Source organism: Pagrus major, chromosome 9, assembly GCF_040436345.1.
Source record: "Pagrus major chromosome 9, Pma_NU_1.0".
Lineage (NCBI taxonomy): Eukaryota > Metazoa > Chordata > Actinopteri > Spariformes > Sparidae > Pagrus > Pagrus major.
Genome location: NC_133223.1, coordinates 21,528,231 through 21,556,140, shown reverse-complemented (window position 1 = coordinate 21,556,140; position 27,910 = coordinate 21,528,231). Strand labels below are relative to the sequence as shown.

The 27,910-nt window shown below is 40.6% G+C and overlaps 1 protein-coding gene across 1 annotated transcript; it reads right to left on the bottom strand.

Moving 5' to 3' along the window:
* Nucleotides 1–4,317: 4,317 nt before the first annotated feature.
* ikzf2 (IKAROS family zinc finger 2) lies at nt 4,318–26,481 on the bottom strand. Its single transcript, XM_073473862.1, has 8 exons — nt 26,446–26,481; nt 25,098–25,145; nt 16,748–16,849; nt 13,710–13,907; nt 12,366–12,533; nt 7,794–7,931; nt 6,768–6,899; nt 4,318–5,789 (listed from the first exon to the last, which is right to left on the bottom strand). Exons 2-8 carry the CDS (start codon nt 25,123–25,125, stop codon nt 4,990–4,992), a joined length of 1,566 nt encoding a protein of 521 aa, XP_073329963.1. The 5' UTR covers nt 25,126–25,145; nt 26,446–26,481; the 3' UTR covers nt 4,318–4,989.
* Between the last annotated feature and the right edge of the window lie 1,429 nt (nt 26,482–27,910).

Genomic DNA, 27,910 nt, shown 5'->3' with positions numbered 1-27,910 from the left:
TCTGAAGGGGATTAAACAAAATAAAAATCAGGGTAGCGTTAAAGGTTCACTGTGTAGTTTTGGGAAAGAAGTTTTAATCAGAAGAGGCTGATTTCTTATGCCCAAACAAACTAAATAAACAAACTCAACACAGTTTCATACTGTTTTACTTTGTTTATATTTGGCGGACCCTGCCACCTTTCTAGCTTCAAACAGTGTTCTCGGGACTTTATTTTCCTCTGAGAACAGCTTGTTTATTCACTTTTGGAAAAAATAAATATTTCTGAGTTTGAATAATTGCTTCATTAATATTGTAAATATTAAAATTCTGAGTTTGAATTTCTTCTCCAAAAACTACATAGTGCCCCTTTAACTTACATTTGATGATGGAATCAATAAAAGGACATGTTGTTGTAGGAGGACCCCTGTCTTTACAGATAAGGCTTCAGATAATGAATATATACAAGAATAATATAATAGAGGAATGTATAGAGTCAATATCACAGCTGCAAGGTGTAAACAATTTCCAGTGCCAATACTTTACAGACAGTAAGTTTTTATGCTAGCTGGGCACCAGTTGCGCATAAGAGAAGCAACATGTAAACAGAGAAAAAGCTGCCTTTTGATAACAAGTAGACATTTAACATAGAGGAGTATATCACTGAGTTTAACCTTAGAGAATAATCTGTTTATGTGGACCAATGTCAAACTAGTAATGCCAAACTGTTTGTAAGTACTATTACAACAAAAAAGAACATGTTCATAAGACAGCACTGTAAAACCTTCTTGTACAATGTGGTCTCCAAGATTGTTCTTTCAGAGGAAAGACTAACCTTTTTTCTGTCAATTAATCTTTTCCACTCTACCGACACTTTAATATAACAGCTAGGGGGGAAAAAAATGCTGCCTTAGTCAGGGCATGGACATAAAGTGCACGGCCAACTGTACAAAGCACAGTCTTATCTGAGTCTTTTCGGAGAGATGGTAACCAGGAAAGAGCTGCGACAACCTTTATTGACCGAAATCTGTTGTTCTTCAACATACTGTGCACGGTGGACAAGAGATTTGGAAAGTGGCTCATCTCCTACTCGCCATTTCCATTTTGCATACATGAGCTATTATGTCTGAGCATGTTTACAGAGGTGATGTGGAACGCTACAGTTTTGACAAGTGCCTTCAGAGCAGTACAATGTGTTAGCCACACTCATACTCTCACTTTTCCTCTTGCTCAAGCTGTCTCGTTCTGCATCCCCTCTGCACAAGGTCATACAAGAATGTGGCGACATTACGGGAGAGAGGAAGTGCGAAAGACATTAGTGTGTGTGTGTGTGCTTGAGATGGTGTTAGTGAGGCGCAGAGAATGAGCAGTCTGATTCCTACAATAACACTACGGTAGGAAATAAACATGACGAACGCCCACCGTACACATCAAAAATCCAGTCTGTTTCAAAAGGGAGTAATTTTTAAGTGTTCATTCGCAATTAAAGCTGCACTACACAACATTTTAAGATGCCAAGGACACCTCACAAAGAGGTATTTGTGCAGTGATGCTGTGATGTTTTTCCCTGTATTTGTCATGACATTCAAAAAGGATGAAAGATGGCATTGGAGCCAGACATGTAAGCATGTTGCCAAGCTAGAAAAACAGCACCGATGAAGCAGACCCCACACTAAAAGCATTGGAAAAAAAGTACAACACTTACTATACTATATACACACAGACAGCCACCCAGCCTAGATCACAAAGTGGGTTGGATCAAAAAGATGGGCCTAAAGCATAAAGTGAAGTACATCAGAGAAAAGCAATCCATGCCGCATCTTTCGCCTCCTGCATCCCTTTGGTATACATTAAAATAAAGCATCATGCATTATACTTTCAGTTTAATCATCTAAAGTCAACTCAATTCGAAACACTTGCCATCCTCTGTCATTTTATGGTCTTAATTTGTAAGTCTGCTAGTTTAAAACAAACTATGATGCTCAAAGTTTAGGAATCTGTGTGCTCAAACTGCAAGCAACATGACCCACGAGCCACCAGTATTTGTAGTTTTCATAAGAGTAACCAGGGAAACAACCAGCTTGGCAGCTTAGTAAAGAAAATATGATAACAGTTTAACTTTTTAAAGGTCACAGAGCTGACAGGAACCTACACCTTTTGTTACTTCCTTGTTTTGCTTTGTGATTTCTGCTTCATGATCAATCGTTTTACCTTGTAAAAACAAACTGAATAGATGCTGATTACTATTTCGAGAAATGAGTCCAAATACAAGCAGCAAATTCAGTTTCATGAGATAGAGGCTAAGATTTTAAGTTTAGAAGTGTATATTTATCATTTGACTTTATAATCATCTGTTAATGAGTCCAAACATAAATGTAAAACTTTGACCTCAGAACATTTGCCTTAGAAATGTTTCATGTAGATATTAATGTCAAAATATGTGTGCTCTTTGTTGTTTTTAAATATTTACACAATGTTAAATCTGCATGTGGAGTTATGTGTGCATTTTTCATGAGGAATGCATGCATTTTTTTTGCTAAATGTTTTAAAATATGGTATACAGTATGCGTCAGTGTCTTAAATGTCAAATAGCTTTATTCAATAATACCTTTTCCAAATTGTTTGAGCTGATTCAGCTCAACAGGAAGTTGGTGGTCTTTTTTGTGCAAGTAGTGATGCACAAGTGCTTTACCAGCCACTGATAAGTGGAAAAACAATGGTGGTGTAAGTAAAACCTAAGTGAATGATCGTGAAAACATGCATGGTAATACCAAATATAAACTTACCATCCATGGTTTGCTAGCTAGAAATGCTACTTTTGGCTACAAGAATAGCTGGGCTATTACTGCAGCGTAACAAAGACTGAAAAAATAGCCCGACTACACATCTTAATAACAGTCCAAGTGAATTAATGAAGGCTCAGCCGAATCCTACAAATTGGTTAAGAGGTAGCTTTCTGTAATCAGCCAGCGATATAGTCTTTTTAGAGAGTTAGCATTAGCTTTAGCTTGATCTTGGACTTCACCAACTTCACAAATGAGGTATTGATACAAACAATAACAATTTTAAATGCAATTTGTAACATGTTTTTCTTAATATTTGTGGAAAAGTATGCATATGATTATCACAAATTGTGTACAAGTTGTGATATAGGCTACATCTGTAAATCTTGTTTTTATTTGTGTATACAAACACTTTGATTTGCCACTCTTATTAAATAAATAGATAACATTTTAAGCCAGTTGTCTTAACTTCTATTTCCGGGACTAATGGAATAAAATTGTGTTTGTTGTAAACCATTATTGTGGGCCAACAGTAAAGTCTGACGTATTTTCAAATGGTTTTGTTTTTTTTTAAATCACTACAATCTTGTAATTAATTAAGTAATTTATGTTTGCAAAATAATTTATGCAGTTATACGCAGCATTACTGACTAATATTACAAATACTGTCAAAATGATGGCACAGCTGTTCAAATTTCTATAGCTGTAGAAAGACACATTTAGAAAATACCACCCCGCTGACAATCAAGCCCAAAGGGTCACCAAGTTGCTTGCAGCTGGAACATCAGATGACCATACCATTGTCTGTATTATGTCATTGTTCATGGGAAAAACAATGAGCATAATGGGCCATTGCAATATCATAAAAAACAAAAGACAGAAAAAAATCCTTTGATCCTTCGTGACATGCCATGGTATATGTGCAATACCGTACCGCTAAGTATTCATGAATGGTAGCATGGCTTTTTAAATTTTTTTTTAATTAAACCCAATTTAAACCTGGTATTAAAATGTGATCTGTACCTGGATGTGTTATCCGGATGAGGACAAATGCATTTTAATGCGATTGGATCTGCCTGACTACATCTGGAGGTAGTGTGGCTTTGCATAGTGTTTGGATCATAGGTTGCCGTAAACACGATCCATACAACCTGCTGAATACCTACTCAACAATGCATTGATGCAGATTTAGTTTTCACTTTGTATAAAACTTGGTTAAAATTAGAGAATGGGCAAGTGAGGAGGCAGAAAGAAACACGCCTCTACTGATTACATTGTCTATTCTGCGCCATGAAAGCTTCAACTGATGCTTTATTCAACAGAATTGTGACCTACCTACACGCTAGGAATGCAACACATTGGGACAAAATGACACAATGTTTTTAACACAAAGAAAAGGATAAGTTAATGCACTACGTTTGCCGAATTTACAAGCTGGCACAAATATCTAAGAATTTGTCACAAATGATGTTGTCAAGGTGTCTAAACTTTCCCTTAACTCAACAACTCAGAAAAATCAATGATTTTTTTAAGGGAGTCTGGGACTAATTTGCTGCTACCTGAAATCACTGATTAGGAGGCTCTGCTCACGAGGACAAAGATCCGGTCTCAGTGTTAAGTTATGATCGGATTGTTAACTATTAGAGATTCCATTTACACATCAGGTGGAAATGAAGTGTTAGAGACGACCTGAAGTCTTCACCACTGGTGTACATTTTAACATCCTATCTGGTTGCACTCACATTTTTTCTTTTAATAAACTGTATCTAGTGGGTTGAGGCCACAAGACAGGAACATGTTCTTCTATCTCGTTACTTCTTAAGAGTAAAAAAATGTTTTGGTGACAAAAGCGTGATGACAGGACAAGCACAAAAGGAGACATTACCCTGTAAGACTCAAATGAAAAAAAATTGTCAAAGTCGTCTGACAGCTGCTCTGTTATACATTTCATGAACATTAAGAGAAAAAACAAAACAACTTACCTTCCTTCCTCTACATTAATCTTAATTTAATATGTAGAAAATGTGTCTTTGGCCCATACCTTCATATGATTGTTCAACTTTTCAGATTCACAATAAGTAGCTTAAAAAGAAGTCTATGCTATGATTGTGCTACACTTGTCTACAGTGCCATTCAACTGTGCAGTCTCAGAGGTCAGGGGATAAGGACGGATATCAGGCTATTGCTCCTTTCCCTTCTTTGCCTTTCCCTTAATTCCTACCCATCCTCTCAATGGAAGGTGTGTTCACCGCGGACTATGTGAGAGGAGAACTCATAGCGGTCTCTGCTGCGGTGACCACAGATGTTGCACTCCAGTGGATCTCTGTATCCGTGGCAGCCCATGTGGATGGTGTACATGACATGGTCCAGGAAGAGCACCCGACAGTGCTCGCACTGGAAGGCCCGCAACTCCTGGCCCTCTCGTCCAAACACCCTCACCCCTTCATGGCTCGCAGGCCTATCTGTGGCCGCCCGCATCGTCCCAGTCCCCATTCCTGCCCCACTTTTGGGTGATGCTTCTGTTACCCGCTCACCTGAATACATCACAGCCGGACTGGCTCGAGACCTGAGGCCGGGAGGGGGGTTGCTCCCGTGGTAGCCCTGCCTCTCTTGAGGGCTACTGCGAGCTGAGTCAGCTGAGTCGAGTCCACTGTGGTTAGGAGATTCCTCTTGCCCTTTGTGGGGCGGCTTGCCAAGCCTGCTTAAAGCAGTCGGGCCATTTGTGGTGGGATGGCCCGGGTGGTCATGGGGCTGAGGTGGCAGCGTGTCACAGTTTCCTGGACGCTCTGTTCTGTGGCCCAATGGCAGGACATGGTGGAAGAGGGGGTTGATGGGCATCATCTCGGCCATAGAGAGAGGGGGACCTGGATGGTGAAGCATGGGCCGAATGCTGTCCGATCCCAGGTATGTGATGGCATTGCTGATGGCCTGGTCCATCATGTGGGCCGGCAACAGTTCTGCCTGCTTCTCATACTTAAGGCCCATCTCATAGCTAACATCAGGGTAGCTGTACCGTAACATCTTTTCACCTGTATGAAACAGAGTAACACTATGACTGCATGGAAGTTCCTTGATTTAACAATTTCAAAATGCAAGACACAAAACATAATAAATGTAGAGGCACAAGCAGACGTGGAGGGCGACACTCTTGCTTGTAGCTACGAACAAAAGAGAAGAACAATCTGTACAAATATGAGCACGACTTGACTTCACAAACTTATATCTCGCTGATATTTCAGGGCTTGTTTTTTTGGCTTTTGTTATTTTGTACTTGATGTTCTGCATGTACGCATCTAATGAGGTGGAAAGCCCCATCCATCTACTGCACTGTTTAACCCCTCCAGAACAGGGATGCGGTGAGCTGTTTTCTCTCGATAAGAGCAATGGCAAAGTTACAGGTGTACCTAACCACAGAGTGAAAAACACTTCCTTGCCTCTCAGTCAACAGCTTTGCTCTAGCTTGCTCAATCTCTTTTTTTCTAATAGTGTGGCAAATAAAACCAAATTCAGAGAAAGAATCTGTGCTTGTAACTAGGGCAGGGCTATTGTGTTTTATAATATAATACTGTATGATGCGCCACGGCAAGGAAAAACTCAGAGCGATAAGCACAGAAAAACAATTAGGCACGTTGATAACTTTAAAATGCTATCAGCATAAAAATGATATTAGTATTATGTGATGACAATTTAATGAAGGTCCTGCAAAGCTGTTGTTAAGTCTAAATTACTGTCTGCTTGGACAAGTAATACACTTATTTCACAGCAAAATCCACTGAAATGCTGCATGAGCTGAGGTCAAAGCCAGTCACCATATATGATTTGCATGTTAATCCATCAGTGTAGAAGACAACAGAACAAATCATCCTCAACCACTGACACAAAAAGAAAATGGAAGAGTTCAAATGTAATCAGATTATATAATGCGTCACATAATACTGCTCCTCAAGGACAGTGACTAAAGTAGAGAAAGCCGTTGACTTCTTCTTGGCCGTTTTTAAGATACCTACCCACAAATTTCTGGGGCGTGGTGCTCTTCCTCTTGCCCACGTTGTTTTGCAGCCTTTCAATAACAGGCGGCCGTTCAAACGTAGCCATGGTGTTGGCCTCTGCCATGGGCCTTGGCTCAGGAGGAACCTCACCTGGACAGTTTGAGAAGGGGGAGGGAGAAACTGGTAAATCGAACAGATCACTTTTCTTAAAATGTGCAAATTAAACTAAAATAAGAATTCTGCTTTCAGGATCATTTATTTTGATTATGGTCTTTAATTTAAACATCCAACCTCAGTTCTGCCATACCCCATAAAGCCTCCGAATCCCACAGGAAATGTTGTTTGTTTTCTGTGTTTCTGCAAATCTGAGGCTCGCAGAGTCAGAGACTTCTTTCTAATCACTTCAATCTTTTCACAAAAGCCTTTTATTAATTCTAGCACGCCATCTCATTGCCAACATGTGTTGTCTGTTTCATTGTTAGTGTTCATCCTATTGTTTGTCATTTGATTTGCCCCAGTCAATATGTTTTAATCTTGTTTCAACCTTTGTTTTGAAAAGTGTTTCATCAATAAAGTTTATTATTATTATTGTTATTATTTGTGATTATTTTATCCTTAATTCATTCTTATTATTTTTATTGTGTTACTCCATTGTCTTTAAAGACTGTATGAATAAATAAATGACCTTTTGAAGCATTTAAGTGACTATACATTTATTATTAGTTATTATAGAATTTATTAACAGATGAATAAAAATAATAAAAGATTGCATTGAGCAAATAATAAATAAAAGCCAGAAAACATTCTGTACAGAATTAACATAGTCGTGGATGCTTTTATTTTACTTGTCATTTAAAAATATTCCTTTCTGACTGCACCAATTATATTAATTGTGCTTTAATAAATTGATAATTCAGAATTAAACTTTGCTGTGTACATGCTGATTTTTTCCCCCTGCGAGATCCAACTTTACTGTATTACAGTCACCATTACACATTATGCCACCTTCATATTCGCAGTTTCAGTTTGAGTAAAACCATTTACCTGTGTAAGGGCCAGTGTTGGTGGTCGGATCCAAGCCGATGCCCTGCAGGTAACTATGGCAGCGCTCTTTGTGTTCCTCTAGAGAAGTCCGCTGCTTGTAGCTCCTCCCACAATAGTTGCACTTGTGTGGTTTGCCAACTAAAAGTGAAGACGTTCGAGAGAGAGAATATTAACTTCATTCACTGCTGCGCAGACAGAAAGAGTGGGTAGTGTCCAATGAGATAATGCAACCTGCTGCAGCGTTACAGGCGGTGCGTAGTAGTAAATACTGTGAACAGACAGTAGTACAAACAAACCAGCCTCTGAGATCATGGATGTTCCACTACTAGTGTGAGGATTCCACACAACTGTTGCCAGAACACTAAGAAGAAGCTGTGGGCGACACAGATAGTTGCATGAAGTCTGCCTTTCAAAACGCTTTGGTCTCTGAAACATACAGCAAAACTCCCACTGCTGCAGGGGCACAGCATGAGTGAATAGTTGCATCCCATGGTGGCGGTAGGAAACAAACTCCAAAGTTAAACTGCTATGGAGGTGGAGTGTGATTCATTGTGTCATTTCTATTTCATTCAATTTCTTCCTACCAAGACAAGTGGAAAGATGGAGGCACATCTTCTACATCTATCTCGGTCAAGCCATCCGCCCATCTAGCCTACATCCATCCAACATCCTAGTGTGACTGCTGTGGTTGAGATAAGTTATTTTCCACCTGGAACACACGTAGGTATGAGTTTACCAGTGATTCATGGATTCAGAAATACATGAAAGCTTAGAGTAGATATGGACCAATAGTTGTTTAGGTCACTGGTGTCTAGGGGTGGGAATCTCTCAGCACCTCAGTTCTATTGGATTATGATTCAGACGTCTGCAATGTGATTCTAAAACGATTGTCAGTGCATCTCCATGCATTCAAAATTTTGATTTCTATGTTTGATTTATTTTTTTCAAAGTTTGCTACTTTTAAAACATACCTTAATTGTAATGATTAATAATTTAAATAAACAGATTAATTTACTTCCATCGTCTTTGCTTTCCACACTCTTCACGAGGTCAAGACGTAGCCTGCCATAAAAGGTACACATGGCACTTGTTTTATGTCCACTAAATGGCAAATTGACCTACGACTACTCAAAGTTCTTTACAGCACTTGCTGCATTCGACCATTTGTACTCACATTCACACACTGATGCGTGTGGCTGCTCTGTAAGGTGCCGACCCGCTCATCAGGAGCTTCCTATTAAAATCAATCCGCGATATTTCTACGCTCAGCCCTTCACACACACTGAATGGAAGAGCCATCGGGAGCAGTTTGGGGTTCAGTATCTTGCCCGAGGATACTTCAACATGCATGCAGACCTAACGATTAACCACAGCCACCACGTTGTCACATCTAGACAATGTTTCATCTTCCAGTTGTTTCAGCCAACTTTATATTTTTCCCCAGCCCTACTGGTGTCACCCAAAAGTAAAAAAGTTAGATATTATGTTAAAATATTACATTTGTAAAAGTGAAAGTCACCCAAACAAATAGTACTTAGTCTAAACGCAGATAGCTTAATTATTCTATATCCATTACATTATGCAAACAGAATTTAATTCATAATAGTACGTTGAAGCAAAAAACTCTTCTATTGCCGGTTTAAGTATCAAAAGTATTTTTTGAGCAACAAATGTACTTAAAAAATGTGCTACTTCACTCTGATGCATAATGTAATCTGCAAAGTAACTAGTAACTAAATGTAGTGGAGTAAAAAGTACAATATTTCCTTCCAAAATGTAGTGGAGTGGAAGTAAAAAGTAGCAGAAAATGTAGACACTGTAGTATTACGTACAATTACCTCAGAACTGCACTTAAATACAGTTCTTGAGTAGACGTAGTTAGTTACGTGCCGTCACTGGTCACCACCTTCGTGTGATGGAATGTACATGAGCTGTTTCCACACTGAGGTAGAAGTTGAGTCAAAAATGTGTATAAACGTAATTGTGACATACTGTATTAAAGAGAAAATCCTACGCAGGCAGACATTCTCAAAACTAATGTAATGACTCATAAAGCGACTCGGTGAGTGAACCTGAGGCCACACCAGCACACTGATGTGACCCAGACACCATCATTAGCAACGCAGTGTAGTAAGATGTTCACTGGCATAATGGTGACAGCTATTACTAGAAGAAGATGTGATGATCCTGTGCTCTTGTCACTGTGAGAACAGAGAAACCAAACACGTTTCAGTCTGAGGCGTGGAGGTTGTAACACACATACACACACGCACACACGCATTGAAACATAGGTGACAGTTCACACGTGAACCTAAGTACTTTTCTCCCACCGAAAGGGATGTTTAGTTTCTTTTTCTTTTCTTTTTTTTAATAAGTATCTCAGTTACTCAGAACTGGATATTTTTTTTTTATCAGTAAATGTTTTGCTTTCCTTGCCTACTTTTATGATTTATGTGAGCGTTACAGAATAGCATGGCCAATCTTGCATCAGCAGTCATCATGTGGAATGATAACAGCTTTTTCTGCTTTATGTGTCATTCAGTACTCTTGTGGTCTATGAATGACACTGTATTGGCAGAACTCGAAACTAGGATTCATTATCATCTTTTTTCTGAGTAGGAAAAGTGGTGGCTAATAACAAAAGGTTTCAGTATTATTTAAGTGAGTAGGTGTGTCTGCAGGGTCATTGCAGTAATATTCATTCTGGGTAGTGAAAGAGTGTAACTTCTGAACGAAAACGTCATCATGGAAATCATTTTTCTTCGTCGCGTTCCAGCCGTGAAAGTAAAACAGTGGAGTAGGCATTATTCAATCAAGTAGCGCTGCCTCGCTCTTTGAGGCTCACGTCCACACACTCTCTCAAGCGCGCACACACACACACACACAACATAGGCTTCATTACTTTTTCATATTTATATAACCACCCACACACGACCTTGTGCAGATGTTGGATGGACCTGAAGAATCCACCTTTCAGCCGCTATTCTTAGTCATGTAAATGATCCACACTGTGCACTCAGACTCACTTGACTGATTGCATTTGGCTAATAAACGGGAACTTGCTTGAATTTAAATCATCTGTCGTACAAAATGTGAAATCCTTCACCTCTCAAGAATTGCCTTGCCTGCATTATCCTGTGCCTCAATGGATAATTAAAACATTTTACCAGGCCTTGGGAATATCAGTCCCAATTCAACACGCTTTTGTTATAACACTCTTGACTATTTCTCACTCTTGTCTCACATTTTTCCTCGCCTGACCTCTCTGTCAATGCTGCATTTCCCTCTTTTTGGCTACACCTGTTCTTCCTGGCAAGGCACCAGGCCAGAGCTGTCAGGTCTGCAGCATCCAGAAAGTGAGAACTGAGTCCCCGTGTGTCAGCAACAGAATCCTCATATTTCCAACTAAATGGCCAGGTGTAACTTACAAATTATGATTTTGCAAGGGAAAAAAGGGGGTTGGGTATGTGACAAACAAAATCAGTTGAACTATAAAGGAAGTGAAAGTAGGAAAATGGCCATCACTGATAGTGCAGGACAGAGCTGGAGATAAGAAAAGTAAGAAACTAATTAAAGAAGCAACTGAGACAGAGATCAGAGACATGCAAACGTTCAAAAAACTGTACACAAACACATGGGCTCACACCAAAAACACACACGTTGCCTGTATCTAAACAGAGAACTGTGTATGAGTAACCCCTGTGGGGGCATCACAGGCAGAAATGACGGTATTGTCTGACCTTGATCTCAGAGGAGCAAAAAAGGGGCGAGCACATCCTCTCTGATAGGAAAGTGGGTTACAGTTGAGAGACGCAGCCAGCGCTCCCCATGCGTTTCTCAACAGACAGATAGTTTCCTCCTGAGCCAGTCAAGCAACTAAGGAACAGCATGTCCTTGGTGCCTAACCACAAAACACTCACAGCGCTGTCTATAACACTCATGTACAGAAAAAAAAAAAACATGTCTATCCAACAACGATACCAAACAGAGTCACCAACCGTATGGTATGGCTACTGTGGCTACCGTACTTCTGCTAGGTTTTCATTAGTCACACAAAGCTTTAGAAGAAAAAAAATATCTGATGAGAACACTGAAGAGGCACTTAGAAAACCTTTTGAGATTTAAAAATAAAAAAAATAATAATAATTACATTGATCAAAAAGCCTGGCATTATGTTGAACCAGGCAGGGGCCTCTAAGATTCCTCCTGATGCAAAATGTTCTGGCTTTATGAAGGTACATTTTAGTCCTGAGATCATTGATTTTAAAAGGAACAAAGTGTGTTTTTCCTACATTATGTGAGAGGCAAACTGCAATGATAAGGTACATACACTCACAGTGGGAGAGAGTGTGGACATGCAACAAAAGCACAATATTGGGAAAAAACAAAATATAAAATTTTACACAAGGGTCTGTCCCAAATATTGAACTGAGTCTCTTAAAAACAAATATACTCAATGTCATGGGTTTCCTTTTTCCCCAGATCTTTGAAGCGCTTCTGATGAAAGGCATGTCTCTTCTGGGTAACAGAAGTGGATGAGTAAAAAGAGAAGAGGGTGAGGAGGAGTCTTACCAGCATGAGTGCGCAAATGGCCGGTGAGGGCATCACGCCGCCGGCAGGCGTAGCTGCAGAAGGGGCATTTGAAGGGTTTTTCGCCTGTGTGCAGCTTGATGTGTCGCAGCAGGTTTCCCTTCTGGGTGAAGGAGACGCCACACTGGTTGCACTGGAACGGCCTGTCGCCTGATAGAGGCAGGCACAGGAAGTCAATACCGCACTCATTGTGGGAGATGTTTTTAGAAAGTTTCAAGAACACTGCAGACATTTTTTTTTGTCTCTAACTGAACTCATTTAGCTTTTCTTTTTTCATAACTGACAGCTGACTTTGTCTCCCCGTGTGCATGAAGTACTAACCACTGATAGCTGCTTTTTATTGTAGAAGTTAAATACCACATGAAGCCTATCAGATTGTCCTCAAATAACACACGAATCCTTGAACTACTTCTGTGATTACTAATGGCAATTACAAAAAGAAAAAGAAAACTGTTCAATCCAATCTCCATTTACTTTAATCAACCCTTTCATTTATCTCTAACAATGTGAGAACAGAATGTTTTTTTGTATCAGCTCCGGTAGAGTAGTTGTGTACGCCAGCATTCGGAAATGAATTGGCCTTAAGTAAAGTGAACTGCCCTGTGTTATACAAATGGGAAAAAAAAGAAGAAAAGTTGGATTGTTTTAAATTAAATTAAACTGACGGCACTCTAACTAAACTGAATTGAATCAAACTCAAAACATCAAAACTAATTGAACGTCTTCTCACAAATTGACACTGAAAAAGCGTCTTTACTCCGTTTACTTGTGTGTGTTTTTCAAAGTAAATGAAATATTCTCTGGAGTAATGAATGGGATTGTGCGAGCATGTCTACCTCTCTTGCACCGAGTGAATAGGCGGACTTTAATTCGGAAGAATGCTGTTCAGTACACCTCTGATTTTACAGCGACTCGCAGCTACTATCCTCTGTTCTAATGGTAAATCTTTTGATCTGCTGCCAGTTGGAAAAGAGAAATATGATCCTAATGCTGTGACAACCTGAGCAGTCGTGGCGTCAGTTGGAAACAGGTTGCGGGGGATTCCGAGGATATTTTTTCCCTGATAATAATTCCAAGTCTGAGCTATTGTCTTTCAGCAAACGCACAAAAAAAACAGCGAGCACTCCACACCCACTGTTGAGGAAAACAAATGATGTCTGACTCTCTTTGAAGAGTGGGAAATGTACACACCGCCCTGATTTCAATCATTAGAAGACATTGTTAATGCGTTAAGATGTTTGTGAAATAATTGCGTCAATTATAGCAAACAGCCTCTTTGAGGCATTACACGCTTTAAATGGCATTTAGAAATATACTCATCGGTACCGTTTGGTTGTCGACTTTGGTTGTCGGCGTCAGCTGTCACATTTGGTCCAGATAATCCATCCTGTACATTGTTCGGGCTGCCAGTCATGGATTCCTCCAGTGCTCCTTCGTCCTCCCCTGTTTGGCTTATTTCTTCAAGTGCTGGGCTTCTGTTGTCGGCCTCCTCCGCTGTTTCCTCTTCTTGCTTAATTGTCAGTTCTGTAAAACGAAAACAACGGCAATCCTGAGATGTAAATCTTCACAGGCACATTCACAAAATGCAGGTTTTATGGGAGTGCCCTAAACATACTTCTACCATACAACACTCTCTATAGCAACTATGCAGCCTAGGGTGGCCCCGTGAAGCATGACTTAAAATATAAAGGTATTAGATGAGCTGTCAGGATGGACTGGATTGGCCGAAAGTACAAAAGGTCGATCTGCAATGAACACTTAAGTGTGATAGATGTGCAAAATAATACATCACAAGCAGCTTTAGGATGGACTGACACATTGAAAAGACAGAAAGAGGGAGAGAAAGAGAAACAGGCTGGTCTGGTTCCTGGCTGTCCCTGGAGAGAAAGGGAGTGTCAGAGGCCCTGTAGCTTACACCTGACAAGCAATGGGAGATTGGCTGGATGACAAGGGCAAAAGAGCGTATAATCGTGTGTGTGTGTGTGTGTGTGTGTGTGTGTGTGTGTGGGAGGTGTGGGTGTGTGTGTGTGTGTGTGTGAGTGTGGGTGGTTGTGGCGGGAAACTATTCACCACCTGCAGTCTCTAGTTATCAGTCACCAGCAATTAGTAGTACTTGCAGGCAAAAATAATGACACAGACGATGGCAATTACCATGCAGCAGAACCCAGCTACACCTAGTTTCATTCACGTGCAGCCGCGTCCTGATAATCACTTGAATTTAACAACTGTACACAGTTCAACCTGCCAGAAAGAAGACGTTTGAAAAAATTCAACCAAAGTCTCTGCTGGGTAAGGTAATTGACACGTAATTCTTTTGTTCTGCGCAACACCATGAGATGACAGTTAAGGATAAATGAGGAAATGCTTAAACAAGACCTGTATAGGGTTAGGGTTATATCTATTGATCTATCTATCTATGCACATCTGTCATACGCAATGATATCGAAACCATTTTGCAGGCTTCACAGGCTTTTTTAATACAGCCCCCTGAAACAAACTTGTGATTCCCAACCGTATAGTAAAAGCTCGACTTGATCCCCTGTCATGGACTTGACTTTAGGTTAGGTAATTAGTCTGCAAATGGTACAATCTTACAAATGAACAAACTCTTGGTCTTGTTAATTGTTTAAAGGGGATACGAGGGGCTTTAGAGGCACTGTACGAAACCATCTGTACACTATCCAGGCGAAACTTACTGATCCTGATGATCCTGTTCTGGGATTTACTGGGGCAGTAATCACAGTGCGAGCATATGTGGTTGTTTTACTAAAGCCTCCCATCTGACTGCATCTATCAACTGTCCCCTCAGGCTTTAGAACCACATCCATTTAACTCTCGAAGGCTCGTAAAGTACACTTAGAAAAACAGGCAACATGTCTACAATGAGAGAAAAATCTAGAAAGCAACCGCATTCTTTATACTGATACTGTATGTTTCCAATGCCACAGTTTGTAAAAAAAGCAGCCCTTATCCCAATACCCACGTTGTGATCGAGCCTTGTCTTCGACAGCTGTATCCTGGCAACACGGAGCAGACCTGAACGTCCTTGCTATTCAGCTCCTTGCATCTTTACATCTGTCTCTCCAGTGTGGCAGAGTGGAATGCACAGAGTGGTCCGATGAGGACAAACTTTTAATCAACGGTTGCAAACGACAAAGGCAGCAATGAAAATCATTGAGATGCTTTATTTGGTACATCTCCTTCTCACTTCTGGATACAATACCAGTAACATATTTCATAGAAATCGTACGACATTGAGGGGCTGAGTGAAAGCAAATCATCCATTTGAAGAAGACATTCTGTTACTTTCAACCGAGCCCAAAGGGTGTGATTCTAGTCTTCATGACAGGAAAGCTGCTGTACGTTTAAGCCCGCAAGTTTAAGTGCTCAGGTGAAATTTGACAACGCTTCACGCTTATTTACAACAGATGATGTGATGCAGCCCTTCTTGTGTAACTTAACCTCAAATAGCAAATCGCGTTGAGCAACTTCCAGAATGACTACACCTCTTATCGGTGAAGAGTATCTCCCTGTGAACACCATTGCCCTGCACGCCTCCATGTATCTAACTTGTGGGAAACAAGCTTCCCTTTTTCTCACTTAGCTGCCCTGTCTCACTTAGTTTCCCCTTTTCTTATTTTGCTGCTTCACAGTGACATCGCTAGATGCAATCTGAGGCATCAGGTCAATAGACTGAAAGGAACCAAGCAACACTTCTGAGTAAGTGCAATATTGTACAACAAGTGTGATATGGTGCAAGTTGCAATATGGCGTTTCTGAAGAAAACCTCCTGTAATTTCCGATTGTTTTTTTTTTTTTATTCAAGACTGGATTATATTCCAAGTCTGTCTTTGCTTTTGAGCTTTGTTTGTGGACTGCAATTTTAAAGTGATTTCATCCAATGTGCTTTGAGTTTTTGCCCCTTATTCACTCAATCACACACACACACTCACATACCAGTGGTGACAACCTACCATGCAAGAAACTGGCCTAACCATCAGGAGCACCTGTTTCTAATCTGCTCACGTTTGCCACATTCATCTGCTTGATTCAACAAACCCAGCTTACACACCCTCTGTCTATTTCATGTGAAACGCCTTCCAGAGGTTCAGAGGAAATAAAGTAATCCTCCCTTCCGCAGAAGTCTTTTATTGTGAAAGTGCTAAAGATTGCATGAAGGCAGAGCAAAAAGCAATGATCTAGTGAATTAGAACAGTATATTTTTTTAAAGGCCTGTCTGTCTGTGTGTGTGTGTGTGTGTGTGTGTGTGTGTGTGTGTGTGTGTGTGTGTGTGTGTGTGTGTGTGTAGGGTAGTTGCTCTTGGCAGACTGCAGAAATGTGTTATCTCTTGATTGAGCACTCACCACTGGGGGAATTAGGACCCTGAGGAACTGTCTGTCCATTAGGTGTTGACATATCCGCCAACATTCTCGAGTTCACCTCACTGGGAGAGCACTGGCCGTTACCTGGGAGACAAACAGAAACATAGCGATCTTCATTATGCTTTACAGTACAGTACTTGTAGAACAAACACAATATAATGCTGCTATGTATTTACACACACATATACACACAGACATATGTGTTTCATGCTTACAGACTGATGACACATGTATATCACATGAGATACACAATTGGTGAGAGGTGACTGCATTATGATTGGGTGTGAAAGGGGCATCCTTGAAAGGCTCACAAACAAGTATGGGCCAAGGTTCCCAGCTATGTGATACTTGTATTAATGATATTAATATGTGGGCTTGTTCATTTGCACATAACTGCATTCGGTTTGTATTCACACTTGGCACAGCGTCCAGTGTTTTTGGGATCAGGGTCATTTTCATACAGATAAAGACAGTGAACAAAAACTGAACAGCGGAAACTAGTTTCTTTCTAGTTAGGCAAACTTAAGCAAAAGTTCACACAATAAGCAGCAGCCTTGTGTAAAATCTTACATCCCATCAAAATGTCATCCCTCTCAGATCTCCTTCTCAGCCTCACCTGATTGGTCACTATGGAAGTCACAGTACAGAACGCAGAAGGCAACAAACTAAACTGTCTTTATGCACCTATGGGATCCTGATGTCCAGCAAATGTGGATCAGATTGCATCCTCTCAGCAGTCTGTACAGAACCCAGGCTATGGATAGCCCTGTGTCCACTCAGAGGGAGAGCAAACCAATCCCTTATCCCCTTACAGTCCGGCCCCATCAGGGTCATCAGAACAATACAGTGGCAACAGGCAAACACCCCTGCTGACCCAGGTGTCAGATCCCTTAGGAACCACAGTGAGCCATCACTCACCGTCAGCGCAATTAAAGGTTTTCCTTAAGCATACTGAAAACTGAGCCAAAACTGGAAAGTATTCATTTTAATGAGACCAGACTGTCTGATGCTTTTAAAACTGATGTAGCAAAAGCCGTAGCCGAGGAAGTTTCAGTCAAAATCAAAGGAACGTGCTACGTGCTACATCTGAAACTGCTACAAGATAGGCCTTGTTACAATTTGTCAGTGCTGAATATGTCTGCAATGATCCCTCATACATGAAAAAGAAATCTGTGTCAGATCTCCTCTTGCTGTGACAGCTCCTCTTAGTCTGACAACCTCTTCTGCGGTATTGTTCCATTGTTGTGGCGGCCCGACTGAGTGGGGCATACTGGGAGACGTTGTCCATGACACAATCCCTGGGCCTGGGCTCAGGTTGCACAGGTTGGGGTTGGAGGAAATCTCAGGTGACCGACGCTGGCTATCCCTTGGCAATGCTGTCCTGGAGACAGGAGTGGCCCAGATTTGTCATGAAGGATTTTCCATTACTGTAGCACACGCTGACAGCTGCCTAGCAGCACAGTGGCCAGGTTGTCTCAAGCATAAACTAATAGTTTTGGGCTGTCTGGGTTAAAATGCTAAATTTAGAACCCTCCATTAAAGATTTTAGCACAGTGTTATTGTTAGAAAGAATGAACGGGTCAAGACAGATTGTGTCATTATCTCTTTCATAAAAATCTATCAAAGGTGTGCTGATTTATGAATGATGCTTTCAATATGGTATCTTTTATAATAAAGAAAGAACATATTCAGAAATACAGAAAATACAGATCCTAGTCTTTAGTCAATCACTTGAAAAGATAACAAAAAAAAGGGCCTGGATCACAAAATACTTGCCAAAATTGGAAAAAGAGATATCCACACAGCTGAAATATCTAGTTAGAAGACATTTCTTTGCTGTGTGACATTTCAAGCTAAATTCTTTTTCTTAAGGTTAAAACGCTGGCAATTCACATTTCTGCAAACCACAAATATATTCAAATTCATACATATCATACTAATCAAATCAACATTTCTTCAATTCAACATGCATATGAGCTGACTTTCATGTTGGGAGGTTGAAGGGATGGTGGCGGCGTTATGGGCGAGAAGGCAGCCAAGCCACCGACCACTGCTTTTTAACATGACGACCTGTGGCAACAACCAGGTCAGCCAAAAATGGTCTTTTCCAAACCCTAACCACGTGGATTTTGTGCTTTTTGCACAGCGATGGCACAACAGAAAAGAAAAACTGAACCTAAACAAACATAAATTTGCAACATAAAGAATGAAGTTTCAGTATATCTGTGGTTTGAAGAAATGGTCAACAGTGATTCTGGTAATTGGATTGTCCTCAGACTGCTTTTTCAGGCAATTGCTGGCGATCAAAGGAAGAAGTCAAACTTATATTATGTTGGACTGTTGCTCATGTTGGTCAAATATCCGCAGAGCTTGTGAAAAGGATGCATTGCCACACATCTGTTGAAATGGGGACCTCATCCTTTTAATGTTTGGCAAAAAGACATTTCTGATGCGTTATGAAGTTGAACAGAGCTTAAAATGTATTAAACCATGCACACAAGCTTGGATGGATTGAAATGAAGTTTTCTGCGTTGGTGCCACACATTTGCTGAGTCAATCTTGTATGAACAGTCAGATCAGGATGTCAAACAGCCGAGACTTGCCGGGGGGGAAAGGTATTTTGAGTAATACACCGAATTTGGATAATTTAACGTGCTGACAAATGGAAAGGAACAGATGTGTACATACGAAACTTGTAGGTGTAATAAATGCTGACTTCATTAGCGGCACTAAATGAATGCATAGCTTCTACAGTCATCGTCTCAGGAATCTAACAATGGTCAATGCAATTTCTGGTCTTACAACTTACAACTCAAAGAACAGCACACGATTATAAATTGGTATCTAGGTTCAGGAACAGTATGCAGTGACAGTAAACCTACCAAACTGAGGTAAAGCTCCATCCATCTGCTTGTGATGGCAGAAATGAATAAGATTGACAAAATGGCTGCATCTTAAAAGACAGCACCTAGAGTATGTGAGGAACTGGATAAGATTCTTTTCCGGAGTGACGAGGCCCTCCTTTCTGACTTGCTGGATACAAAGTATGGGAGCTGGTTTTTCCTGTCAAACCCTGAGCCTTCCTTAAGACTGAGACTCATATCACAAAGACACACATAAACACACACATCACTGACCCGACGAACAGAAAATATCCAGATAGACCAGTGAGAACATTCAACAACTTTTAAAAACTATAAGATACTGAATGGTATTAGTACTAGCGATGAATTAAATATCTGAATACATGAATACGCTTTTATGTACAGTATACACTTAATTCCAGCAGTATTACAGAAACACCTGGTTTTAAACTGCAAAGTGATTGAGTGCACTGCTCTATTTGTGGTAATCTATATTGGTGAATGTGGGGGTGACACAGAAGACCGGGTGAAATCCACCTCTGCAGATAACTAATAATTAATAACGTGAGAAAATGGAATTTCTTAAATAAGCCAGCTTGGAAAGTGAGTGCAGAAGCGGGGCGATCTAAATACATCATTTTGTGTCTTTTTAAAATGAGACCCAGCGTTTCCTCTCAGATTATCACGCAGGACCTCAAGTTACATGAGATCTGTTTAGAGGCTGAGAACTAAAACTTTACTGGACTGAAATGTGATAAGGTTCAAGATAACAGTGGTTTGTGTGATATGAGGACAACTGCAAACGCAGCTCATTATTTTTAATTTGCCTCACCTTTTCAGTTGCTCGCCACTGGCTTTGTACATAGTGCAGTAAATGTTTGCACCTGTCCATACAATTTAATGGCATTTCATTAGAGCAGGAAACTTGAGTGGATTGTCTCTTTTCTCTGTTTTTCTTTTTTTTAAAAAAAGGTCAGCGCTGCGTCTCTTTCAAACAGTCTGACTGCATTAGGTAACTGTCACGTATGTAATTAGCTGCTAGCAAGGTGGTAGTTGAGCATGAGTGACCTTCAACCCGAGGATGATAAAGAGAAGCTGGAATATCCAGTTAACCCTTTAAGCATATCAAATATTGTCCTGGCAAAAGAAAAGTTTTTTCTCTAACTTATCATTCAGTAATAATTACCGATTTCAGTGTAAAAAAAAAAATGACAATCTGTCTTACTATAGTGTTTGGTCTGCCCACTGGGCTTGATTTTTCCCACAAAAACGAATTACGGCACAAAAGAGCGTCTTCCATTGCACAATCAAAAGAAGAAGAGGTATTTTTTCCCCCTGGATGCTATCCCCAGGTACAGTGAAACAACTGGAATAACTGTGGAAACTCTACACTGCAAAAGAAAAATAAACCCGACTGATGGAGGAGGCAAAGAAGGTGAAGAGGGAGAGTGATAGAAACTGAGGTAAAACTAGAGCGAACAGACGGGCATTCACTCTATGGAGGACGCTTCGGTGTCTGTTGCCTCACTGATGTGTGTTTCATTTTACCAGCAGGACTTGAGACGGTTTCAAAAGTAGGTAACAAAACTTGACAACTTATTAATACAGCCAGGTGTTTTACTCTGCCTTTTTGATAGCTGTGACATCTGGATTTCTAGAATTTGGAATTTTACGTTTGTTTTTCTGCTTTGGACAGTAGCCAGGCTGTTAGCGGTAGCCACGTTGCTAACGCTGTGTTGCCAACATCAGTGGCAATAGAAATACCACAGGGAAATGCTTGAAAAGTTGTCTGTATCCACTTAAGAGCTCCGAAATGGGACCTTTAGGATTCAAGGGTGAGAAGTCTTATTTCAGTTTGTCAAACTAGAATCAGCTTAAACGACAAAAATGCAAATCTGTCTTAGTATTATTTAGGGATCGTCAGGCAGATATCGGGCAACCTTAAAATAATCTTATTTGTTTCATGTAGAAACAAGGTCAGTTTGTACATACTTGGCAGATATTTGGCTACCCATAAAGGGGCGAGAATGAGAAACAGTAAGTGAGATTGAAAATATCTAATTTCTCTGGGTGTGAAGTCAAGAAGTGTGTGTGAATTTCTGTCATCATGTATCTATCAGGCGATGAGCATGTGAGACTGGATGACAGCGTATGTGAAAGAGAATAAAGTTCATGAGAAAGAGTGGGATAATTTATGTGAGAGAGTGATTGCATAACGTGACGGATTACGATGGTGTATGTGATAAAGAAACAGTGTTTTTTGTGTGAAAAAAGAATATCTGTGTGTGATGGCATGAGATAGAGATCGACCGTGACAATGACAGCGAATGCGGTTTGGAATAATAGTGTGTGAAGTGAGTGAGCTTATATGAAAAGGAAGGCTGGTTGATTAAACAGGAAGGAAGCTTAAATTCTTGATTCCTAATTATTCAACAGAAAGACGAAAAACAAAGTGTGCACCTGCTCAATGGTGCTGCTATCCTTGGGCTGCAGAGAGCATTCAGATCCATCCACGGCGCACATAAAGACACCATGCATTGTCAGTGCAACAGTGAGGCTGCTCTGGCTTTTCACAAATTTTACCCTCCATTCTTCTCTATGTGTTTGCTCAATAAAACGATGTGAACCACCACAAATATTGTCAATTACATGCAATTAGATACACTGTCAGGCTGAATGTCTCTCACATTCTGAGTCACGGTCACTTATCCTCTCTTACATATAGACAATAATAGTATCTACATGTGAATAAGAAAAGAACACATCTATATTCATAGTGAAATATTTTCCGCACTGTGTGGTGTGCAGAAGACGCATTACCTTTCACCCCGTGAGTTTTGACCACTGAATTTTTTTTGCAGTCTGTTTTTTTTTTGTCCACAACAGCCATTCTTACAACTGCACAGAGGTTGCAAAAGCACACACATTCTTCATTAAAGAAGAAGTACAGATACCTGTGTAAAAAAAAAAAAAAGCCAACGACTTCAAACAGTTCACTTGGGTGGGGAATATCTTACTTCTCAGAATCTGCTCGAGCCTCGACGGCAGTGCTGCCTGGTTCAATTTCATCCACGTCTCTGCCATTGTCACTAACACGCCTTTTCTCCCCACTTGAGTCTCCCTCTCTGTCTGTTTCCATCTTGTTACGTCTTTTACGTCATTTCGTCTTGCTAACTCTTCCAGCCGTTATACGCACTGATAGATTGAAATCAATCTTGTGATGTTGGGGAGGCAGCATGCAATGGCGCAAAATAAAAATAATCCATAATTCCCATCCCATTCATGCATGTTAGCTCTAAGCTAGCTAGCAGTGTACGTACCGAACGTACCAATTTCTGTCAGTACGTACGTGAAATGGACAGCGTTGCCAGATTTGATTGATACCAACAGTCCGATCAGAGCCTCAAGTCTGCACAATCATGAAATGTACATAAGTTCAGTAAAAGTAAAGTAACTCCAAGGTATTGCACATACACACATACTGTATGTATGTGCCGCAACGTGTGCCTCCGAAGCAGAATTTGACCCCATTCACGCCTTTGCAGTGAATGTGTATACTGTATGCACTCATGCCACCTCTAAAAAATTTGAACAAACTTTAAAATTCTCTGTTGTATATATTTCTCTTTGATATACTGTATTCAATTATTCTTTTTGACTCACACATTCTGTTTAATTCATTTCGTGCATATACCCTCACAGGTGAGTACAATGTGAGTATAAAAGCTTTAGAGCCGCAATTAATAATTCACTAATCGTCAGTAATTAAATGAATCACTAACTATTTAGATAACCAATGAATCCGTTTTTGCTCCTCTATGACTGTAAGCTTTCGGTGGTGGACAAAACACCACATTTGAGGCTTTGGGAAACACTTTCTGACATCTTATAGACCAAACCGCTAACTGATTCATGGAGAAAATAATCAACAGATTAATTAACAATGAAAATAATCATTATTTGCAGCCCTGAAGAGCTGAGTTGTGCACACAAGAGAGATCACAACGGTAGGCAGTCATGGAATGTAACTTAAGTACTGTACGTGAGTACAATTTTGAGGTACATGTACTTCACTCTAGCGTTTTCCATGTTCTGCTACTACTTTGGAGACAAACATTGTACTTTTATTCCAGTACATTTACTTAATACATTTAGTTACTAGTTACTTTGCAGATTGCAGGCTGCATCTGAGCCAATTCAAATTTTGAATTTATTTTATTGGCAATCAGATAAAAAAAAACACTGGTTCTGATAATCAGAAAAATGTTGACTAGCGGATCTGATAATCCTCCATCACAACAGTCAGCCCATAGTACGTACATACAAACATATAAATATATTCATAATTTACTTTTACTAGTACTTTTAATACTTAAGTACACTTATTGCCAGAAAATTACTTTTGATACTTAAGTGCATTTAATATCAGGTACTTGACTTTTACTCAGGTACCAACCGAATGAGTGACTTTCACTGTTACAAAAGTCATATTTCAGCACGATATCCTTACTTTTACTCAAGTATGAGTTTTGGGTACTTCTTACATCACTGACTGTAGGACACTTTGTGCGTATATGAGTGTATTTGTGTTACATGATGGTGAGTAGAAGAATATCTTTGCATGTAAGGGTGATTTTACTGGTGTGCAAGATGAAGATGATAAGTGTGACAATGGTAGAAGGTGTTTGACCTAAATCTTCTGTCATCATCAGCAATGTCTTGCCGGAGTCTTGAGCATATTGTTAAATACATGGGAGTAATGAGGATGCAAAAGGTTGCATTCCAAAGACGTGTGTTTTCCGAACAAGACTACTTTGTTCCAAACCTATCATTTCCGAAAGCGACCCACGGACGGACAAGGAAAGGAAGAGCCTCCATTTCTTCTTCCGCCGCCACCCCTACCCCGCCTGCCAAGTGTTCCTATCAGCGCAAACCCCCGATGGAGACCTAAAATCCCCACTGAGGTCATAAACAACACGTTACCTGTTTTTAGATCTGCATGTCAAAGCAAATAGAAGACAGGCAGGGAAGTTATTCGACAGACCTGCCCAAAGGAAACCAGCAAAGGGCAATGGAGCACCACAAAGTGCATATCCAGTATCTGCTGCATTCAACAGGATGTCGCTAATGCATCATTTTCTCTACCTTTAAGGGGTGAACAGGAAAAGGGCTGCACTAGGGGAAAATCCCTTCTTATGTTTATAGGTCTGTGATTGCAAAAATGTTGCGTTTTTCTATCAAGTTGGAGGAGACGTTAAAATCAAAATAAGTTAATAATGCCAAAGTCACAACAAAATAAAAACACAGGGACAGCGAATTATCGGCATCACTTCCAGCATAATCAGAACAGCAGCACACAGACACACACTCCGATACAGAAAGTATAAACCTGTTGTTCTTGAGTGTGAAGTGTTGGTCAGACACTGTCAATGTACATGAATGTAGGTGCAAGCGATATGGGGACTTACTGGCAGAGTAGCCATCGGGAGCCTCCATTTCAAGTGCTGCAGGGAGGGCTGCAGGGATTAAAAAGGAAAAATGACTGTGATTTTTACATTACTGTTACACAAAGTGTGCAGCCTGAGCTCTGGGTCAAAATGAACAGCATGCAACAATGATCAGTATTCATAAAACCACCATGGACCTGTAAAACGATCATTAAGTATACAATCATATTAACACGGTGCATGGCTTCCAGTTTACAGAGGTGCAGCACAATAGAGACTGGTGTGTGCAGTTTTCTTATCAGAGAAGTAAGCACGTATATTTAGCACGCGACACTACGAGCTATTTTAATTGGTGAACAGCCGTGTTTTAGTTTCATGCTCTCTCTAAAAATGTCTAAACAGAAGTTAAATTATAGCTGGCACGGTCTCTGAATATCTGCATTTTTACACCCAGTGATGCCTCAGCCATGGACTTCCTATTAAAAAAACAGGCAACAGAACAGACATAAATGTAGACCTCTCTACGGTGACAGAGTAATAGCCATATCGCCTTAAAAAGGGGAGAAATGAAGTCATTAAATTCAACTTTTTGTACTGGAGTTAGACTGACCGACCGATCAACATGATAAATAGCATGAATTTAAATGTGACCAAAGGCATGCAGCTGTGCAGACAGGTCTCGTCTTTCGACTTTTTAACAACATCTGTTGACGTGTGACAAAGGCTTCTTTAAGGAAGTTGTGACTAAGTTGTTAATTCCTTGTAAGTCGGTTTTCATTTCTATGAATTGCAAGCTAACGTCTGGGTCCATCTTCATCCCTTGAGCCATCGTTATCGCTGTGTTAAGTCGACACATACAAAGTTTGAGTGCTGTTATGAGTGTTGCTACTTGGAAGTGCACTGGTCTGGAGAGAAATGTATTAGTTTATTCATATCTATATGCATACTGGGTTGGCTGTAACAACAAATTCGTGCCAGAACACAACTGCTGGCTTCCTTGAAGATCATAAGGCGTAATCCTTTCATCACAAGAAATAAAATAACTCACTGAAGAAACTTTTGATTGTGTAACATCTCCAAACTCAATGCCCCACATCACTGTTCACTTTCTTTGGATTTGACTGTTTTCTAAAAGCAGTTGGTGGTAAAAAAAAAAAAAAAAAAAAAAAAAGAAAGAAAAAGGTGATGGTAATCTGACTGAGAGCCAGCTGCAATTTCCTAAATGGTCTGAGTCAATTCTTGTAGCTACATGGAGCAAACTCTGTTCGCTTTGCACTCACAGAAAGTTGTCGAGCCCTTTATGGTAGAAGGAAGTCAAAAAGAGAAAAAAAAAATAGATTTTTAAACAAATGTGGATTCACATAATTACCTTCAAGCGTCTCCCCTGTGCAAAGTGAGTTGGTAATTTCAGTCAAGGACGGAGGGAGGGGGGGTGCGAAGTTCTCTCCACCTCCCTTTAAAGAAAGAAAAAAGTCAAAATTACCTATCTCGTCCAGTGTTCTCTCACAACTGTGTGGAAGAGAAAAACTTTTTTCAGCATGTTTTCAGTCACAATTCGATGGAGGCGCGATGAAAAACAAATCTGAGCGTCAATCAGTTGAGAGAAAAGTTTAGGAGGAGCGCAGCTACAGAGTCCTACAGGTGACTCGCTGCGTCAAAGCCTCTTCTGCGCGCGTCCCGTCAACTTTTCCACTTTAAGGAGGCGACACCGTCCCACCGAGCTCCACACGCACCTCACTCAGAACTTGCGACATTTCATCAGAAGTCACACAAGCAGTAGGAACACCGAGGAGGTGGAGGAGGAGGGGAGGGGAGGGGGGTGGAAGGAAGACTCAACAAGTTGGTGAAGGAAAGAAAGAGAGGGATGGATCAAACTGGATCCACCGGTTCCTAAGGAATTAACCATGGCGAGCAGGGAGCAGCAGCATGAGACTGGAAATCCTAGTCTCGGTGTGTCAGTGTGTGTGTGGGCAATGTTGAGAATCTACAGTGGAAATATGACTCAAGGTCGGACCGCGCGTTTCTGAGTGCTGCTGCAGGGGAATGGGAATAATGTGATGTAGTGGCACATTAAACGCTGTGTTAACTGCTGCATGGCCAGCCTGCCTCAACATATCTCAACCAATAGGACTAAAAAAATGTTTAAAAATTCTCCAATTTACAGGTCACTTTTTAACACCACTTCCTTGTGCGTCTCACAACGTGACTTTAGCGGGATTAAAAATGCATGTCAGCAGCACAAACGTGGGGGGAAAACTATTGTGCAGATGTGCAGACGGCGAGGGGGCTGCTGGGGCGCGTTTACCCAGCGGCCAAACAATGCATCTCTGAAAATAACCTATAAGAGAAAAAAAAAACAAAAAAAACGTGAAGCCTGTCAATGTGCTGTGTGTCTCGTGTTAAGTGTTTTTTTCCCCTTCCTCTACACTGCCTGTGAGCCTGGGAGCTGACTGACGGCTGCAATTCAACAGGTTATCCGATCACCGCAGTCTACAGCAGAGCCCGTCTGGCTTTTCCATTCATCAGACAGACGCTCCTTGTCTGCCTTTGCCGCAGACATGCGCCTCCGAAAGCGTCTGTATAGCTCACAGATAGTCGAATAATGAAGCTCAATGACAGCAGCGACGCAAACGGTCAGTTAAACGCAGGAAACCCGAGTCATGCACTTGTGTGTTCCCTCTCGCTCCCTCTCTCTTTTTTTTTAATTTTTTTTTTTAATTTTTAATTTACCTTAAACACGCAGGAGTTTATATAATCCCGTGAACTTGCACATTGATCCCGGCTGAATGCCTCGGCTCGTGAACAGGCTTCATTCTAGCCCGACGTGCGCCATG

Bases quoted from the DNA above. Each gene is read 5' to 3' on its own strand.
- ikzf2 (XM_073473862.1), bottom strand. From the start codon at position 25,125: ATGGAGGCTCCCGATGGCTACTCTGCCA. The intron at 13,908-16,747 runs GTGAGTGCTCAA...TTCGTTTTACAG, and splicing joins GGGTCCTAATTCCCCCAGTG to AACTGACAATTAAGCAAGAA. The intron at 5,790-6,767 runs GTAGGTATCTTA...TGTTTCATACAG, and splicing joins CACGCCCCAGAAATTTGTGG to GTGAAAAGATGTTACGGTAC.